Source organism: Emydura macquarii, unplaced genomic scaffold (assembly GCF_026122565.2).
Source record: "Emydura macquarii macquarii isolate MOO-44397 ecotype Brisbane River unplaced genomic scaffold, CSIRO-AGI_Emac_v2 contig_2924, whole genome shotgun sequence".
Taxonomy (NCBI): Eukaryota; Metazoa; Chordata; order Testudines; family Chelidae; genus Emydura; species Emydura macquarii.
Window position 1 is genome coordinate 1845960 of NW_027133061.1, and position 20400 is coordinate 1866359.

General features: G+C 55.0%; 1 protein-coding gene across 3 annotated transcripts in view; it reads left to right on the forward strand.

The window, feature by feature from the left end:
* The window catches only part of ARHGEF2 (Rho/Rac guanine nucleotide exchange factor 2), a 97878-nt gene that overhangs the window by 45620 nt on the left and 31858 nt on the right, over positions 1–20400 (forward strand). For all 3 annotated transcript variants that reach the window (XM_067569411.1, XM_067569413.1, XM_067569414.1), the window contains one exon: positions 15527–15689. In XM_067569411.1, coding sequence (XP_067425512.1) covers positions 15527–15689 — 163 coding nt within the window. The remainder of the gene's footprint in view (positions 1–15526; positions 15690–20400) is intronic.

Consider the following 20400-nt stretch of genomic DNA (forward strand, 5'->3'; position numbering starts at 1 on the left):
CTCCAAGTCCCCCCTTGCCTGCAGGTTTAGGGGTCTTCCCAGGACAAAATCCGAGCAATCTGGGAGTCCTCACTCCCACCAATAAAATACTGATCATTGCAAACCCCCCGGACATGGTTTAAACACAGGGGAAAGGGAAATAGGCAGCTTCCGTGATTTCATAGTAAGTTTTGCTCCTTTTAGAATGTCTCCAAACTAGAGATGGGTTCAGGCCATAACAGCGCCTGATCCAGAGTCCAGGTTGCTTCAGATTGTTGGGCCCGATCCTCATTGATCCCCGAGTCCCTTTACACTGATCCGGCAGATAGAGGCCTTGACCTGGTGTCATTGCTAAATTCCTTCTGCTGGAAGAGGGGCCTTGGTGTCAGTGAAGATCAAACCACTTCTTTATTATTGCGGTAGCCGAGATCTGGCCTCTGTGCTAGGTGCTGTGTGTACACCTCGTGAGACACCAGGCTCTGCTGAGGGTGGGAGAAAGGAAGGATGATTCCTCCTCCCTTTACAGGTGGGGAAACTGACGCACAGAGGCAGTGGCAGGTCTCCCACAAGCCCGTCTTGTCAGGACGTGTTGGTTCCGGGTCCATCTCTGCTCTTGAAGCGTAGTGTGGTGGCAGAGTAGCCGGAGGGGCTTAGGGCAAGAGATGGGGGAGGGCTACCAGAGAACTGCCACTGGGATGGGGTCTCCCCACTAATCCCCAGCTGCTGTATTGCTAAAGAGACTGGGCATGTTGGATCCAGTTACAACTCCAAATCAGTGGGGGAGGGAGGGGGCGGTGTCCCCTTCTTTGCCAGCTCGTGAGGCAATCGCTGGCCTGATGAAATGAGACCTTGGTATCTTGAAACCCGGAGCAGCCGTGTTTTTGTTGGCTGCTGGCTGGTGGGAGGCTCCAAGGCCCCAGCTGGTGCCATGAGAACCGGGAGGGGGAAACGCTGCACCAGGCAGACTGGCAGATTGGTGCCGGCACTTGGCACAAGACGCTGAACGCGCTTCCACTAGCCCTGAGCCGCCCCCTTTCAAGGGCAGGTCCTGGTGGGTGATGGATGGGTGCTGTGGCCAAGCTGAAGGCAGATGGTGGTGTGAACTCCTGGCTTCTATTCCTGGTTCTGGCAGGCGGTGGGGTTAGAGCAAGGGGCTGCGAGTCAGGACACCTGGGTTCTAGTCCTGATTCCGGTGTGCTTCGAAGGGCGGAGTGGGAGTCAGGGCGCCTTTGTCCTATCCCCAGCTCAGCCACTGCATCACTGTGTTGTCTTGCATGTCCAGCCTCCTTTGTGCCTCAGTTTCTCCATCTGTAAAATGTTAACACAGCACGTCGCAGGGAGACACGCTTAACGTATTGACACTTGCTATACACTGGTGTTGCTCGGTGTCCCCCTCTGGTGGCCGGCCGGCCTGGAGGATAAGAGCCTACAACTGCTACCCTCAAATGTCATTGCTACGGGAGCGCTCACGGGGTTTTCTTTTTGCGCCGAAGTTCCCAGATTCAATGCTGCCTTGCGGTCAGAGTTCTTAGATGCGCAGAGGAGGATTGTTGTTGTTTGCTCGCTCCTTACTGGACGTTCAGAGTTAGCAGCCCAGGGTGCCTGTGGAGAAGAAAATGCTGATGTGGGTCGGAGTCTGCTGGGCGTGGGCTGGTTGTGTGCTGCCGTGGGTCGGAGTCTGCTGGGGGTGGGCTGGTTGTGTGCTGCCGTGCAATGGGATGTGGGGGGGGCGTGGGGGCTTGCACGTAAGATGGTTTCATCAGTGCCCTGCTCGCCCCGCCCCAGCTGGTGGGGTGTGACCGGGATCTGGATGCAGCTCCTCTCCCAGGAGGCCTGGCTGGGGCAGGGCTGCGGTGGGAATGAAGGATCCCAGGTGCTTGGAGAGCTGCCACCTTCCCCTCCCGCTCCCGGCTTGCAGGCTGCCGCGGCCAGCTGTCGGTCTTTATAAATAGTCGCCCCACTCAAAGCCGAGGGGAACTAGCCTGCCAAGGGTGATGGTGGCCTGTGCCTGGGGGGAGGGAATGGGGAGGAGCTCATCCAGGCTAACCAGGCCTTGTTTGCTGTGTGCATCGTAGACGGAACCAGACTTGGGGGTCCACCTGACTCGGCTTGGTTGCCGTAGGAGGAGACGGGTGCAGACTTCTTCGCTACAGCTTGGCTAATCAACCCCGTGCTGAGCAGCGGAACCCCTGCTGTTCCTTTATCGATACCCCCTTAAACCCGACCCGTGCCCCCTGCCCTTCTGGCTAGTCCAGCCCCGGGCTCTCCACATGCATCCCTGCCAACTCTCTGCAGCTGATTGGAGCTAACCCCCTAGAGCCCATCAGTAGAGCTGGTAGCCACACTCTCCCCGCTGGAACTCAGCATACGCCCCAGCTGGGCAAATCCTGGCTGCCGGTGGCTTTGCTTCTCTTGCCTGGGGGTCTGAACTGGTGTCTGAAACCCAAGACACAGCCGGAGAGGGCTGGGTCTGGTGCAGAGTGATGGTGGCAGAAGCTGGGCGTAATAGAAAGTGAGAGCTTATAAACCCCTTTGACTCAGAAGTGGATGGAGTGTCACAGTGTTACCAACTCCCATGGTTTTATCCCAAGTCACTTGGCATTTGGTGTGTGTCCTTAAATCCCCAGCTCCTGGAATCATGTGAAACACGCTTGAATCTCTGCTTTCATTTAAAATCCTCTCATGAGTTTCTCTCTCTCTCGTGGTTGCAGAAAAAACTTGAACCCCCTCCCCTCCCAAAAAATTCTCAAAACCTAGATGGCAAATAAAAACATCCCTGCCTTATTACTGTTTTTTAAAACCTCATGGTTTTTCAAATCTCATCTGATGATTTGGGGGCAAGGGGAGGGCCCCAACATGGGAACGTTGAATGCGTGGGGGGTGGGGTATGATGCTGGATCCACCTTGTTTGTTCCATACCGGGCCCTTCGCGTCTACCGGCACCGTCATGCGTCTGGCAGAAAGGGGCTTTTGTGAGCCAGGGTTTTGCTGGAAAGGTGAAGTCATGGGCGCTGAATGGGGAACCTGTGATTCGGAGGCCAGCGCCTCTGCTTTCATCTCCTGCCTGAAAGGAGCCAGTTGTGCTGCTGGTCAAACTCTGCCTTGCCTAGATTGCCCCGCCCCTTGAACTCTGCCAGCGTCTCCCTGCTTGTTTAGGTTTGAGGGCATCTTTTGTTGCAAAGTTAAGGAGAGGCAAGAACTGGCCATTTGAAAGATTGCTTTGTTCCCGACCTGCTGGAGAGCGGCTACGCTGTTGTGTTACAGGCCTCCCTAGGGAAGGTGAGAAGGGGCAAAATATCCTCCGAAAAAGGGGTGAAATCATCTAAATTGGGGGATTTGTTGTTGATTTGCACTATGGCAGTGGCCACCTGAGATCGAAGCCTGGCGTGCTAGACGCTGGAGGCGTACGCAGTATGACTAACCCAAAACGTTCCAGTGGCATGACTCAGACCCCCCAAATTGTGAGAATTGCTTTAAAAAATCATAAGGTTCTTAAAAAGGGGGATGGTCTTTTGATTTGCCTTTAGACTTGCCTTCAGGTTGGGGGGAGGAGGGGAGTTGTGTTTTCAAGTTCATTTTGCGGTCTAGAAATTTTTCCCATTTTTAAAGGGCAGCTGAGAGTTTTGCATCATCCCCTGACTCCAGGAACTGGGGCTTTAAGGGGGAAAAAATCCGCCATCGATTGCAAGACTCCCAATAAAGTCTTGGGAGTTAGCAGCACTGCCTCTGCTGCGAATCGGCTTCAGCTGTAACTTACAACAGGCTAGTCCCATCGCTAGAGATAGGATCTTAAAAAACCACCTACCTGCAGGAATCACTGGGATTGGGCTAGGCATGGGTCAGGCTAGATGGTGTCATGTGATTTCTAGGGGGGGCTTTAATCTCAAGAGCCCCTGTTTCAGAGACCTCAAATTTGGCCCACGAATCCTACTCCGGGTCCCCACGGGACACAGCAATTTGCAAGATGATCCGAGTCAGCATGTGGATTTTAGGGCACTTAAAAAAAAAAACAACCGATGGGCTGAGCAGTAAGCAGCTCTCACTCAGAACCGCAGCAGAGCAGTCGCACTCCTCCCTTCTGGCCTGACATGCAGACACCACCTGTCCCTACCTCTGGAGCAATGGCCCCCTTTGAATGTCCTGTTGCCTGTTCTGTGGCACAGATAAAGGCTGAGGGATCTTCGGAACAGCTGATAACGGGGACTCCTCCCTTGGGGTTTGCTTGCAGTCTGTTTTGGTGGGGGGCCAGGGATGGAGGTGTCATTTGTACCCAACTTTGTTGATCCCCTTCGTCTCTTCCTGTTAACCCCTTAGAAGCTGGAGGTTAAAGTTTTGATGGGGTGGATTCCCCCCCTTCCATGTTGGGTACTTGTAGGGTTGCCTGTAGGGGGAGGAGGGGGGTTTGGGGTGGGACACTGGTGGGTTAAGAAGTGAACCCACCAATTAAGAAGTGAAACATGGCCAAGCTATTTTTTCCAAAAGGGACGAATGATTTTTTGGGGTGCGGGGGGGCACTAGTTTGAGACCCCTGAGCCTTGGTCTGTATGCAAGTTGCACCACTTTAACTGTGCTGGCCTACGTCAACACTTGGGGTTGTACCAGGATAACTGTATTGGTTTAAAAACCAAACCAAATCCCACTCCTAACCGCTGCAGCTAGCCGCGCACCTTTCAGTTGTAGATCAGACCTGATTTCAGAAGGTGTTTGAGCATGCGTCCTTTGGAAAATCAGGTCTAGAGTGGGTCCTGAATTTTCCATCCAACTTTCTTGGGTTTTTTTGGGAGGGGGGTTTGTCAAAACAGGAATGTCATTTGCCCCTTCCTGCCCCACCCCACAAAACCCTGTCCTTTCAATAGCTTCAGTCAGGTGCATGGCACTGATGAACTGGACGATTCTCTTGTACCACCGATTTCCTGCATGGCACTGGATGAGTCGTATTTGAGCCACAGTCTTAACGTCGGGGCTGCTGGCTATAGGGAAAGCCAGCCTAATGATTTGCTGCCGTTTATGATGTCTCTTGCAGCAGCACCTAGAGGCCCCAGCTGAGATCTGGCCTCATTGCGCTAGGTGCTGTACGTGCACAGGGTGAGAGACAGCCCCTGCCCCAAAGAACTGACCATCTAAAAAATGAAGGGTGGGAGGAGAACCAGAGTTGCCCAGTGTGCCAGTGGTAGAGCTGGGTCTAGAACCCAGGTTTTCTGAGTCCCAGTCCGGAGTCGGAGACCGCGCTGTCTCCCCTAGCTGGGCTGAATAGATAGCGCCTCGTTTAGCCAACAGCCGGACACAGGAAGGAAGCAAGACACGCATGCCCCTTACGTTGCTCTGTGCATGAGCTGTGCTCAATTCAGATGACTACCCCAGTTTGGCTTTCCAGGAGCAGGATGACACAAGCGTGAGTGGTGGAAATGTACCAGCGAGTGTGCTCCATGCATGCAGGCTCGGAGTCGCCTACATCCTGACACGCAATGGACGAGAGCAAACCTGCCCAGTCCCCCCACGCGAGCGTGGCTCAGCCCACTCGCCGCCTCCTGTCTGGCGGCTCACCTCCTCCTACCCGGCCTCCTGTTGCTTCGCTAAACAGGCTGAGTCGGGGCGCTCTAGCCACGCTAGTTAGCAGCCAGCCCCCTTGGATGCCTGTTGCGGCCTGATCTGCTGTGTGAACGCGGTGCCAGAGATGGGAACGTCGCCCAACTATGCTGGCTCCTGGCCGCCGGTTCTAGCCACTGTGCCGCACTTCCTCCAGGGTGGGGAATAGAACCCAGGTGTCCTGGCTCCCAGTCTGCTGTTCTAGCTGCTACATGGAGGGGGAGCCCAGACGTCCGCGCTGGTCACCCATTGCGGGCGATATGCAGGCTCTGCCACCCCAGTGTGCGTCTCCATAGCTCTGACAATGGTTTTAAACATTGAATCAGATCGGTTGGCACCGGTGGAATTCATTTCTCCAAACTGGGCTCTCGGCACGTCCGTCCAGTTGGGTCTGTCTCCCAGACAAACCTGCAGCTGCTTATCCGCCGCCCCTGAACGATGATACTTACCATGCATTGTCTGCAGCTGTCCGAGCGCTTCACCAAGCCCGTTTCAGCACTAGCAACTCTGCTGTGTGGTTGAGGAGAAGGAAACTGAGGCACCACGGTCGAGCACTGGATTTTCAGAAGCGGTTGCGAATTTGGGGTTGGCTGTCACAGCTGGCCGGCTTAGAGAGGGGGCCGAGCGCCCAGAGCGCCCGTCGAGGACATGTGTAGCACTAAGTGTCCGGGAAGCAAACGGTGGCAGAACCGTGGATAGAAAAGAGGCAGCAAGTGACTTCCGTTCTCAGCGTGCGGGCTGTGTCGTCTTGAGGTGGCTGCCCTCTCCTTGGACGCTGCATGCCCAGGCTGGCGGGTCCCACGCGTGCCTGGAACGGCCAAGTGCTGGCAGTGTGGCCAGAGCTATTGTTCAGAGAGACGAACGGCTGCAGGGACTCTCTGCTTTCTGCCGTTGTCCTCCTCCCTGTCCAGCTCCGTCAGCGCTTGTTCCACGCCCACGTTCTTGCCCGTTACCTCTAGCTCTCTGATCTGTGCCCAGAGCTCTCAGACCCTCCACTACCAATGATCTTCTCTGCTCCCATGGCATCTTTCTTCTGCAGCTCTGAGAGACGGATGAATTAACCATCGCAGTTGCTCTGTGCAGGCTGTGTGCGTGGTTTTCTCTCCTTCCCCTCCCCCCTTGCTTGTACAAAGGGGTAAACTGAGGTACGGAGGTGAATGCTTGCACTGGAGGTTTGTGTAGAGTCCTGATCTCTGCCTCCTGCCCCCATTACAAAATCACACTCTCCTCCCAGAACTGGGGATAGATCTCAGGAGTCCTGACTTCCCTACAACCCTGCCCTTTTTAAGGCTTTGGGGGGTGGAGGGGTGGGGCCTTTCTGTGCATTTTAGTCAGTGGTAGAATTGTGAGGCAGTGCTGTCTAATCGTTGGAGCAGATCCAGGCATGGGAAATATGGTCTAGTGGCTAGAGCAGGAGCCTAGGTGTCAGGATTCTTGGGTTTTCTTCCCAGCTCTAGGAGGGGCATGTGATGTAGGGCTAGAGTAGAGGCCTGGGAGTCCATCTCCCCGGGCTGTGTTCCCAGCTTTCCCGACTTTGTAGGCCTTTCCGCTTGAGATTCGTGCTACTGCGAATAAATCCGGTAAAACAGAAGCCGGGAGTCCTGACTCCTGGTCCTCCCCCTGCGTTAACCACTTCACCTCACACCCTTCCAGAGTGCCCCCTTGAGCGGTTTCATTACAAACCCGAACACTCAGGCGGCTGGATCGTTTTACCCAGCTCCCCTCAGATGATTCAAAGTTTCATGGTTTTAACCCCAAACCAGAGCAAAAAACCCCAGTCGGGTGGCTGCTTTCTGAGTTACAAAGGCGGCGATGGGTTGGGAGCCTGAACTCGGGAGCAGTAGAAAGGGAGTGAAAATCTGTTGGGGTGAGATGTAAACTCTTTCTCTGATCACCAAAGGCTCCTGCCTCGCCCGGCTGGCTCCGTTCCCAGGAGCTGGCGCGGAACCCAGAAGCATGAAATCACTACAAAGTTCTTTTTACCCGTCCGCTCCCACCCCTTCGCCGTGGGAGGGGGAGCCTGGGATGACTGTTCCTGGCTGTACAAATCTGCAGCCACCTGCCTGTGAATTGTACGGGGCAGAGAAGGCTCCATCCATCCCGTTCCTGGGGTTGGAGGGCAGCGGCTGGCTTTGACGCCGTCGATATCGGTTGAGACCGAACTCCTACATGGTTTTCTTCCATGCGTGTGGGACCCAGGGAGGAGGGGCTGGATTGGAGGGGAGCGCGTGGCATGAGGAAGAGGATGGTTTTGGGGGGTGCGTGGGCCAGATCCTGTTGCTTTCGCCCCAGCCCTCTCACCATGTGGCAGGTGCTCAGTGGGCTGGGACGCTGGATGGCCTGGAAGAGCAGCAGGGGTGAGGGGAGGATGGCTGAGGAGGGGGATTTGAACAAGCAGCACCGGGGTGTGGAGCCGGTTCTAGCGGCTGGGAAGCCTCCCTCGGGGTCCGGACCCTCCTGGCAAACCTGGGCGATTCGGCGTCACGTCTGTTTGGCCTGGCGTGACGTGATCTTCTCCCGCTCGGAGGCAGAGCTGTCTAGTTGGAGCCCGGGAGTCAGGACGCCTAGGTTCTCTTCCTGGCCATGCTGCAGACGCCAGCAAGTTGCCTCCCTCCCACCCCCGTCTCTGACTCTATTTTCGCTGTCTGTAAAACAGAGATGTCACTGGACTCGGGCGGGGGAGTTGGTGGATGGGCCCACGTGCGATGCTCTGAGAGGATGAGCCGTTTTGGAGCAGGGGCTGTCATCTTAACACGTCACGATGAGGCTCCCAGCCTGGCTGGGTGGTTGTTGCTGCAATAGAAATACTTAAAAGATTGGGCTCCTCTCGAGGGATTTTATTATTTGCCTTTGAGGGATTTCACCCCCGCCTGGTGCTTATTCCTCCCTTAACGTTCTTGCCGCCCCCTGTTCGACACGTCGATGTGACAGCCAGCCGGACACATCAAGAGATGGGGGATAAGCAGTGTTCTGGACTGATAAACACACTCTCTCCGCCGCTGTAATGCAGCTGCCTTCGGGGAAGAGCAGGGCAGCTGTTTAAAATCCATACAGCCATGCTCTACGGGGATCGCTTCTCCCGCTACTGAAATACAGCTTCTGGGGTGGAACGTGGCCGCTGCTTAACAGCTGCATAATGCAACAGGAGAGTTTAAAACAGGAAGTGGAGAGTTGTCTCTCCGGTAGGGCCAGAGAGAATTTTAGGAGGTAGAATGTAATTGCCCACATAACCCTGTGGATGTGGGAGCTTGGATGGATGACCACTTGTAGCCAGACCCTTGAAATTTGTGGCTCATGTACGGACAAAATATATGCTAGAAGGTTTGGGGTTCTGAGGAGGCAGCATGGCTTAGTGGATGGCACAGAGGATTGGAACTCAGAATTTCTGGGTTCTGTTCCCCGCCCTGCCACTAACCTGCCGGGTGTCCCTCTGTGCCTCAGTTTCCCCCTCTGTAAAACAGCCATAATGACACCAACCTCCTTTGTCGACCTGCAGATGAAAAGTGGTACAAGAGGTGGGGGTCGTTACTTTAGAGAAGTCGGTCTCTCTCAGATGTGGGAGGGTTGTCCTTCTGTCTGGAACAAAAACCACCGGCTGCTGGGAAAAGTGCTTCAGGCCATGCACTCACTGTCTACCCACTGAGCGGTGACTGTACATCCCAGATGACTGGAGTACAGAGAAATGACTCTGCAATCAGATCGTTGCCTCTATGAGTCGGCTGGTCGAAGCCGATTGTTGTGGTGGTTTCAATGAGACAAGACCCTTCAGAACCTGACTGAGACCTGCCAAGCTCATTTCTCCTGAGCTGCCAAAAAGGGTCTATCCCTAGCTCTTAGAGGGCAGCGTGAGTGCATTTCACAGAAATATTTTTTGGAAGGAAAAGAGGTTTTTTCCTCTACGATTTTACACTTTTTTGGGGGGGGAGGGGAAGGAGTGGAGGGGGGACGGGACACTTTTTGAATAATAAAAGGAACCTTCCTTCACCTTTCTCCAGTTAAAAAAAAAAATGGTTTTTAAATCCCCCTCCCAACTAAAAAAAGTCAAAGAAATTGATCCCTTTTTGTGAAATGTTTAGATTTTCATCCAACCCCCATTTTTGTTTAAAGTCTATTTCAGTGAGAAAAAAGGGGAAAAACCTGACCTGCTCCAAACGCTGTTTTTGAACCAATATAACAACTTCGGGCAGGGGCCTGATTCTGGGGGGTTGTTTGTTTTGTTTACCAATAGTTATACCAGCCTAACCTCTAGTGGGGCTGCGGTTATGATGGTACAAAGGAGCTTGTTCCCCTTTCCATGCTGCGGTGTGAAGTACTATAAAACTAGGTACGCAAATCCCTCGTCTGGATTCATATGGCACCCTCATCTGTTTATCTAAAGCACTGATGGTCCCCATCACCATTGTATCAGGCACCTCACAGTCCTCTTTGTCCTCTTGGATGAGGATACTGCAGAGGAGACCTTTGCGTTCCGATGATGGCATCTTTCAGGGAAGCGGGTTTTTATCCTTGGAAATCCTGAGACCTCTGAAGCTGAGCAGAGATGCAGGTCTCTTGCACTCCGGTGGAATTTCTCTTATCTGGGGGGAGGTAACTCCGGATTAGCGGAGCCGAGAACGTGAGGATAAATTAACCCCAATTTGTGTTGGGGGGGGGGCCTGTTTCATGTGTGGGGGTTGTAACATGAGCTGGGAAGCCAGGGCCCCCAAAGTCCAGCCAGCATGTGCGGTGTGTGTGTGGGGGGGTCCTTTAAAAAAAAAAAAAAAAAAAAAGGCACCAGGAGCAAATAAATCCCAGGACAATGGCCTGATGTTGTGCCCAGAGCCACTGCTGCCCGCCCTGTTCCTCGCCTGGCAGCTTCTCGCTGGCAGGAAGCCCCAGTTGCCAAGAACCGGGGAGGATGCCTTAGGGGTCGGGGCTCTCTGAGCCGTGATGTGCTGCTGTTTCTGCTCCCCGTTCAGGGACGGCTGCGGGACAGAGAAGCTCCTCTGCAGAGGGTGGGTGAGCTCCCTTCCCCCTGTGCCCTCTTTCCCGAGCAAAATGGGCCTCTGGTGCAACGATGGCTGTTGATTTCCAGGCTGGTGGCCCAGCTTATTTCCTATGGGCCCTTGCTCCTTTCCTGTCCCCCAGAGGATCTCTCCATCTAGATGCCCCCCTTGTTCCGTGAGGATGACGCGCTCGCTTGGGGGCGCCGCTGTGGGATGTAGCGGGCGGCCGCCTGGCACCCGATCAGCGGCTGTATCTGTAAGCCCCGGAGGAAGAGGAAAGGGCCCTGAATCCTATTGGAGTCATGGCGTTCAAGGCCAGAAGGGACCAGATCATCTAATCTGACCCCCTGTATCTCACAGCCCACCGCCAGCACCCGCCACCAAGGCCAGCCTGTTGGCCTGGCTTTGCGGCTCTGTTCCCGTGCGCTGGGTGTGGCATGGCAGCGCAGGGTGCGGCGTGGTGCATGTCCGTCACTGCGGCGCCCGGCCCAGGTAGTCATGTCTCTCTCCCAGGTAGTCATGTCTCTCTTCGCTGTTGTTGCTTCGTGCTTGGAGCCAAGGAATCATGCAAAGTAAATGGGGGAGGAGAGGGCGGTTATCCAGCATCCTGGTCCTTCCTGTGCTCTCCCCCCAAGATCCAGGCGGGCGAGTGTGGCGTGAAAACAGCTGGCTCCCCTCCCTAAAGTGTGGAGCCACCCGAGCGCTCCCTGCCTGGTACCGTCCGTCCCCCACTCCACGCACTGTCTCCATGGCATCTTCCCCCGCTTCTCAGCTGAATCCCTGCCGGGAGGATTCGTTCTCTGTTGCCGGCTCCCCCTCCCCACCTAACATCTGGGTGGTGTGTGACTTTAGCCAGATGTTGCATCGCTATGCAGGACTGCATGGAGGGGGAGGGGGAGGTCTTCCTCTTCTCTGCAGAGCTGTTTTAACCTCCCACCCTTCCCCTAGCATTCCTGCCCTTAGCACAGCTGTCTGCCTCGGCTCCAGGGTCCTTCACCTGCGTGTTTGTATCGGATGGAAACCTCTGAAGGGGCACGGTGCGTGTCGGGGGGCAAGAGACTGTGCCTAGGAGTGGAAGATGGAGCCAACTGGATTGAGTCAGCCGCCCTGCAGGGACAAGATCTAGTCCATTTTCCCCTCTCCGCCTTAGCCAAAACTCCTCCTGCGCTATCTGCCCCTTCTCTGCTTCCGTCACCGAGGTGATCGGCTCTGCTGGACCAGAGCAATGTAGGGGGAATGGATGTGATTCATCTCAGTGGCTCTTCGTAGCTTCGTCCAGTCCGACTGTGTCGCTGGCTGAATGGTTGTTGGGAGGAGGAAGTACCAAAAGAAAAAGAGCAGAGCAGAGGGTTTGTGACCCCTGTCCTGTCTGATAATCCAGGCCGTCCTCTTCATTCCCCCCGAGGGACAAGCCTGGGTAGGAGAAGGAAATGCCATCTGTTTATCGGAGAAGAGCTGATTGTCAGGAAAATGCCCCATTTCCAGCTATCGTGACCCCTCCGTCGCTGGGCTTATCAAATCCAAGTGTCTCCAGGAACACAAAGCTGAACTGAATCCAGCACCGGGGGAGGGGACTGAGGGTCTGTCTGTCTGTTTGTTTGTGGCTTGTATTACAGAATAGGAGCTGAATCTGCATTTGGGGCGAAGGTGGGGGGAGGGATCTGCATACCGTGAAAACGGAGCACATGGGCTTCCAGGCTCTGGTGCCTTTTCCTCCCTCCTCCTCTCCACCCCCCAATTCTGGCTTAATCATCTCCTTTAAATGGGGAAGCCTCTTAACGATTAAACCCCGTGGGTCAGACTTCACCGCCCTGCATGCAAGTGCAGGCACTCTTCCTTTGCTCTAGGATGTTTGGTAACAGGGGGGGTTCCTAGGAGGAAGGCAGCGCACCCTTACCGTGATCTTAATTTTGCATGGGAATTGGGGATGGAATTTCTTCCTGACCCCTGCAGCTGAAGGGCAAAGCCCTGACCTGTGAGAGTTTGAGGCCCCATATTGTCAGCTGCAGAGATCATTTTTCTAATCATCTGCTGGTTCTCATGAGGCAGCACCCCCTCCCCCACCCTGAAGTCTCAGGAAGCTGGAGCAACCGAGGGGGGGGGGGGGGTGAGATTTTGAATGGTTGGAGCCAAAGCAACCCACCAACCTTCTGTTCCTGCCCGTGGGCTGTGAGGGATTGAAAAACAACCAGGCTCCTGCACTCTGATCTCATCAATTGCACTCTGAAATTGTCCTGTGTAAGCTCCTCTCTTTGCTGGTTGCTATCTTGGCAGAACAGAGCTAACCAGGGGCGTTCAGAGACCATGCAGCTTGCATTAACCGCTGGGGCAAGCTGGGTGAGTTGGCTGGCTGCTTGCCCGGGGAGGAGGTGAGCCACATCCTTAGCTGGTGTAAATCAGAGTAGCTCCAGTTTACACTAGCTGAGGATCTGGCCTGCTATTTTTAAGACTCGTGCGTCCCTCCGCCATGGCGGGTTTGAGGCGGGTTTGGAGACCAGGCGCAGGGCTGGCGGGAATTATTAGGGGGTGGAGACCGTTTCCGAGCAACAATCCTAATGGACGTAGAACTAAATGGGCTCCGTTCATCACGGCGTGACCAAGGCGAGGCTGGCCGTTGTATCGGTGATGCAAACTCCCGTCCTCTGGCTAGTGCTAGGCAAGCGGTCAGATGAGATGATCACGCTGGTCCCTTCAGGTGTTAGGCTTCCCCCACTCATACATCCTGACAGACTCTTTTTGGGTCGCCTCCGGGCGGTTCTGAGGTTAAGGATATGGTTGGGCTCAGTGCATGAAGTTCTGACCCGAGCTGGGACGTCGGAGAACCCCACCGCTTGGATCAGAGATCCTGCTTGGGGACCCATTGGAGGCAAATGCTGCCACTCGAAGAGTTTCGGAAAAGGAGAGGTCGGTGAGCCAGATAAAAGTGGCTGGTTGGGGTTCTGTCCTCCTGCGGGTTCTGTGCAGAGTCTGATCCGTCAGCCAGCTTTTTGAGAAGTGTCTCTTCAAATGCCTTGAGATCCCGGAGTGAAAGGGGCTTTATAAAGGCAAAATCTCACTGCCCTTTCTGTCTTCTCTCTAAACTCTCAACCCCTGGGCTTGTCTCTCACCATGACACTACAGCACCTAGCACCATGGGGCCCAGATCTCCCTGGAGGCCCAAGGTGCTTCTGGAATATAAATAATTTGCAGCTTCGGGGCAGAAAAGTCTGTTTTCTCTCCCCGAGACACGTGATGCTAAAGTGACTAAATCAGAAATAGCTAGGATTACTCAGAGCTTTGCAATAGGAAGTGATGGGCTCACTTCCTCTTTCTAAAAGGAGGATGCCATGACAACCAGCTGCCCGTGCCCAATCCGGAGCTGTACCCCTGTGGTGGCATCCAATCTTTGCCGTGTTTGTGTTCTCCAAACCTCCAGGCTGCATGCTTGAACACCGGGGTGGAGTTTGCAGCCAGGGTGGAGATGCCTGGTTCGACTGAAATCAAATAAAACGTCAGCTGGATTAGGGCAAAAACACTGAGCTCTTCGTTTGTATTGAAACTGGAATTTGAACTCTGCTTGGTGGGAGTGAAAACTTTAAGCCAGTGCTTGAATGCGGGGCAGCAGGACTGGGAGTCGGGACTCCTGGGTTCTCATCCTATCTCTAGGGAGGGAATGTGTTCTAGTGGCTAGAGCAGGGGACTGGAAATCCGGATTCATGGATTCTATGCCCAGCTTGGCCACTGGCTATCTCTGGGACTAGGAGTCTCTTCCCCTACAGGCTGTAGTGTCCCGTGCCTGGTAGAGAAGAGCCAGGTCGCTGTTGTAATCAGTATAAAGGGGGATTGGTGTTTGTTTGGGGTTATTATTTTAGTGGGACTGCGGGATCCAGGCGGCCCCCGTGGTTCTCTCTTTCTGGCTCTCCAGCTCTCTGTCGTCACACGCCGTCTTTGAGAGTCCTGGCCTGAATGTGGCAGAAAGGGAAGGTTTTGCCGACTCCCCTTGAGGCAGGCGCATTGGGTTTGAAATGCCACCTCGTCGCGTCCCCGTGGGTTCGTCTCTGCCCTGCGTTGGGCAGGTGAAATGGGACCCGTCCAACTGACCGGACATGGGCTCTTGGCTGAGTCTTAAAGCTCCTGATGCTTTTTCACGGGAGCAAGGGCCAACCCACGCCGAGGTGTCTGTTCAGCCTGAGGAATGATGGGCGTCTGTCCTCCCCCTTGAGTGGCTGCATGACAGTCACACCGTGTCTGGGCACCCTGTGGGACACGAAGGGCCCCAAATACGTCTCTGAACCATACCTAGGAGACTCACGCAATGGGCTTTTTCGCGGGTCCTTCCTTGTTGAGTTTCCCAATCCATTTCCTCCTGCCCGACTTTACAGAGGGCGGCTGGGCCCCTTGCTTGTGAGCGGGGTGGGGGGGGTGGGGATATCTTCCCTTGGGCTGTTCTCTCACACCCGGTTCTGTACGGCATCAGTGCTGGGGGTAGGGGGTCGTCTTGTAGAGTTCCACTCGAGCGTTCGCTCAGCGATTGTATGGGGCAGACCTCGGCCGTTCCGGTGCGTTGTCGGGTCGGGAGGTTGAGGGAGACCCACCCTCCTTCAAGGCGGTGGCTGGGGCATTCCTCTACAAGATGGTCCGTGTCCCATCCTGCTGGGATTGTCCAACTGGATGTGACACCGGCTGGGGTCTGGTGACCCAATAACTCCCCTCCCCCGGAGAGCTACACAAACATCAACTTGGCTTGCGAGAGGCCAGTCTGTTTGCGGTGTCGGCTGGTTTGGCTGGTGCCCGGGCAGGGTTTAAATTCCTGGATCCCCTCGGTCAGAGCCGTGAGCTGGAATGCAAAGTGACTGACCGAGAGAGGCACCACTGGGAAGGCGTGCGCTGTAGAGGGGTGAGATGCTTCTAGGGTGGCTGTCCCATTCTCGTGCCGGCAGGGAGCCCCTCCGTGGAGCTGCGGCTGTAACGCTCTCTCCCTCTTTCTTGGCAAACAGAACAAAGAGAGAGAAAAGATGAAGGAGCGCGAGAAGGACGCCAAGGACAAGGACGCCCGCTACACCAACGGGCACCTCTTCACCACCATCACCGTCTCGGGCATGACCATGTGCTTCGCCTGCAACAAGAGCATCACGGCCAAGGAGGCGCTCATCTGCCCCAGTGAGTAGCCGCGCCTCATTGCGCGTCTTGTTCTCCAATCCGTCCGCCCCTTCCCCATCTGCACCTGCCGCTCACAGGCTCCTCCTAGACCCATCTGCTCCCCTCACCTGACCACGTTTCCCAGCTGCTGTCCCTCTATCACCCCATATCTCTGCTTCATTCATCACTTTCTCCTCCTTCCTACCTCCACTTGCCCTACGCCTCTCCTGCCTTCCCATATCGAGCCTTGCCATCTTCTCTCTTTCCGCCCTCTGCCCTCTTCTTCAGTCCCAACCCTTCTTCCTCCCTCTATGCCTCTCTCTCATCACGCCCCCACCCCGGCTTCTCTGTTCTGTATCTCATCCCCCTCCATTGCGACCTCCTGTCCATCCCACCGCATCACGAGCCGCTTCTGGAGCAAGGCAAACACAGTCCACTCCCGAGTGAGAGTAAAACCCTCCTTCCCGCGGCATGATGTAGCGGGGGGCCGGGGTACGAAGCTGCAAGAGGGAACAAGGTGGCTGGCTCCACACAGCCCTGGCTACTACCTGTTGAAGGGCTTAGCTGGGGTGAGTGAAGAACAAAAGGATCGGTGTTGGTATGAGAGAGAGGGCGTCTGTGTTTGCACACCCATATCTGGATACAAGAATGTGCTGCCCTTTAAAGTCCCATGGAGCCTGTAGAAAAGTGTGTTGCTTGCACAAGAAATCAGTGGTGTTCAATGTGATTCACGCTGCAGGATGGGAGAGAGATTTTAGGGCGCCTAGGAGACAGACTATGGTGGATGAACTGTATAGCTTTCTTATGCACCCAAGTTGTATGCACAGTCCAGATCTGGATCTAGGAAGGTTTGGTGTGCTAACTTCTCCAGTGCATTGCGTTGCCTGGTCAATTGCTGTGTCACGTGCTCTCTGCATGCTGGGGACCCAGCTCCATTTGTTACATCGGAATTGCTCCCGATATGCGAATAGTTGGGGGAAGCTCCCAGATTCTGCTCTTCGTCAGTTTCTTTTTTGATTTTCCACACGGGAAAGGTGCGAGATGCAGAATGTCAGTGGGAGGTGAAAATCTTTGCTTTGCCAGAGAGCAGCGGGCAAACACGAAGGGCGAGGTTTTCTGCAAGGAGGAAGCTGGAGCGACGTCAGTTAGGTCTGCACTATAGCCGGCTGCCAGCACAGCAGTGTTTGTGGGGGGTGACGGGGCGATCCCTGACGGACAGAGCTGTGCCAGCACAAGCTGCTAGTGTAGATTGGAGTCTCTGGCATGAAACTGATTTACACCAGCGGGTGACTGGCCCATTGACTCCAACGGAGCTGCCCTGGTATACACCAGTGAGGGATCCGACGCGAAGTTGTGTCGAAGGATCGTGCAATTGCTTCATTCTCCAAATCCTCAAGTACAGGCTAGTGGCTGGGGCAGAACACCGTGGCTGGGGGGACGAGCGGGGGACCCTTGAGCTGCGGGTGGGTTTTGCCTTTGCTGCACTCTGGCTGGGCTGCACTGCTTCTAAAAGGCTTCGTCCCAAACACGAATTCAGCTGAGGGAACATTTATAAATCAAGCTTGTGGCTCTGTGCGTGCAGGCCCTGCCTGGACTCCAGCCAGCGGGCAAATCCCAGCTGTGACCAGGAGCGAGAATGAAATTCCATCTCTTTGCCGTGTCTTATGAACACGATGCCGTTCAGTATCAGCAGGCAGGAGACTCATCGCATGCGTGGGGAGGGCGAGCGGAGATTTCATTCAGAAGCGGAAGTTTCATCCTCAGCTAGTTTAAAAGTGCGGCTTTCCCTCACTGAAGCACATGGGGCTGAATTGCTCGGCACGCCCAGTCCAGCTAGCGCAGGATTGTTCCCTACAGCATGTTCTCTTTGCAAAGGAAGTGTGGTCCAGTGGTTAGGACATCAACCTGGGGCTTGGGAGACCTGTGTTCAGTTCCCTGCTCTGCCACAGACACCCTGTGTGACATTGGGCAAATCACTTACCCGCTCTATGCCTCAGTTTCCCTGTCTGTATAATGGGGATAATAGCTCTGCCCTGCCCCCGTAGAGATGGGGAGACTCTGGTGGTGGGAGCCAGATACATGTGTTCTGTCCAGGCTCGTTGCGAAGACCCTGAGCGACGGTGCTATCGCTGCTTCCTGGAGGGAACGTTCCACAGCCGGACAGTCTCCTGGCTAGGCTGATTGTCAGGCAAAGTGCCCACGTTCTTCCCTTAGCGTCCCCTCTCACTCCTGGTTCCTGCTGTCCTGGGTGTTTCCACCCTCAGACTCTGGGGAAAATTTTCCAAAGCACCCACGTGACTTTGAAATCCAAAGCCCCATTTTCAAAAGCGACTTCGGGCTTGTCTGTGCGGAGGGTGGTTATTTCATCCTGGGTGCCCTTTGCCAATACCTACATCAGGGGAAAGCATAAACGGCTTCACCAAACTGGGCAAATGCATGGTGGGAAATTCCTCCCTGACCCAGCCTGCTGACAGCCTGATGCCCTGGAGTGGGGTGTCTGCACTCCTTGTGATTGCCCACTAGCTAACATCGCTGCAGGTGTTCATATAAACCCTCGAGGAATGAGGAGAGAGGCATAGTTCACTGGAGATGCAGGGTTGTTCCTAGTGGCTTGATTTCCAGCGGTACGGTCTCCCACTGACTCCCTATTCAGGCTGTTTAAATACCTAATGCTCTTTCTAAAACTCAGTCTAGGGGCTTGCTGGCTGGACTCCTGCTTTCCTCTTTGCCCTCCTTTCCAGCCCTTCGATCAGTGTTGCTAAACTCTAGACAGCCGCGAGTCCTTTCTCCCGGTGGGGGAGATGATCAGGCCTATCCCATCCATCATGCAGCCTGGGAGAAACGGGTCTGGCACTGTGGATGTGCTCATGACTTGGTCACGCAGCTGACAGTGCGGTCTGGGCTGCTGCCTTACTCCTCTCGGGTTGGGCTGCACCAGGCAGTTCTGAGGGCAGAGTTCTGCCCTTGTGTTTGCTTTGCAGTACAGGATACAGACTAACATGTCTGCAGAGCTTCAGGCCTTATAGCAAAGACGCATGCATGTAAAGGGCGTGCTCTGCGTACGGCTGGGTTGTCCCAAGGTTCTGTGGTTTTGGCTCTCTGCTCTCCCCTTCTGATGGGCGCTCGCAGCTCCATTCTGTGGGAGGCTCCCGGGAGGCCACGGGGGCAGCTAGCCCTTGCATCAGCCCCACGTGCTTCTTTCCTGCCGCTGCCGGATCGAAACTGAGTGAGTTTCGGTCTTGGGGATAGCTCAGTCAGCTGGATAAGGGAAGCAGATTACCCTGGGCCAGGGAAACCCAAAGGTGGCAACACACAGGCTGTTTTTGCAGCCTGCTGGGGTCCTGTGGGCCGTGCCTATAGAAGAGAACCTGTCTATTTTAGAGTTTAATGCTGCTGCCCATCACTGCGGTATCTGGGCGCCTGTTGCATGCAGCCCTGCTGCTTGCTTGTGTTTGGCTCTTGCTTTCTCTCTCTCTCTTTTTTTTTTTTTAATGAGATGTTAAAACTTAGGCCTTGCCCTTGTGATCTTTTAAGATCCCTCTGCCCAAGAGAAGTGACGCTAGTCCAAGGGTCCAGGCCAAATTCGAGCTCTGCCCATTTCGTTCCTCTGACTCCAGCATTCCCTCCTCTGCCCTGCAGTTTCAATTGGGTGCTTCTTTCTTCCTATCCAAAAGCACCCCAGGATGTGGCTGTCTGGCTGCTAAACAGCTGCTGGGTTGCACCCCAGAGGTGGACATGCTCCAGGGGTGAGCAATGCCATGACCGTGGTGCGTTGGGATGGAGGGCGATGTCAATACAAGCTCCTGATTGTTGTAGCTGTGCCTGGAAAGAGCTCTGTTCATGGTTTGGAAGCTTTTTGGGGCAGGAACCGTCTCTTAGTTCTGTTTGTACAGCGCCTAGCGCCATGGGCTCCTGGTCCATGACTGGTGCTACCGCAATACAGATAATAAGCAGCTACCTTCAGCTCTGGAAGACGAAGTCGCCAGAGATGTGGTCTTGTCTCTGAGAATCCATGTGCATGGTAAATGAGGAGTGGGAGCTGTTCTACCTCCACACTGTCTCTCTTGTCTTGACCCGAACCTCGGGAATCTTGACTGCCCTGTGCCAGGCCCCCAGTGCTGTCAGTCCCTATAACCTTCCACTCCCAGGTTCTGCTGTCTCAAGAATTACCTGGCTTTGCACTGCATTCCCGGGGCTCATGTGCCCCGCCGGCTCCTGGGGCTGAGTGCGTAGGAGGCCAGAGCGCTGCTGGTAATCCCTGTTGGCTGCAAGCTGAACGGTGCAGATGAATGAAATCTCGTTCGTTTCCTGTCTGATTCTCGGGCTGGCGGGCGGGGCGAAGAGATGGAACCGTTTCCCTGGGGATAACGCACTGAGTCATCCCGTGGGAGGATTCCCTCCTCTCTCTGCTTTCAGGTGGAGCTTCCATCCGGCTCCTTGCGTCTGGCTTCTCCTTTCCCCGAAGCGAAATCGGGGCTGGCGACAGACTGACTGACGCCCTCTGTCTGTCTGTCTGTCCCCAAGAGCAGTGGCAAAGCAAGCTTCCCCATCGCTGTCCTGTTGCTGTGGAGTGGCCCTGACCTGAAAGGGTTAATGGATGCCATGTGGGACATTCGCCCTCTCTAGCTTGTTCTGCCGATGCGGGAGCCAGGTGGCTGGGACCTGCCAAGCTCCTTTCCTGTAGAGCAGCCTTGGGTTGGCGCTGCCCCGCGGCCGGGGTTTGGATTTTAGA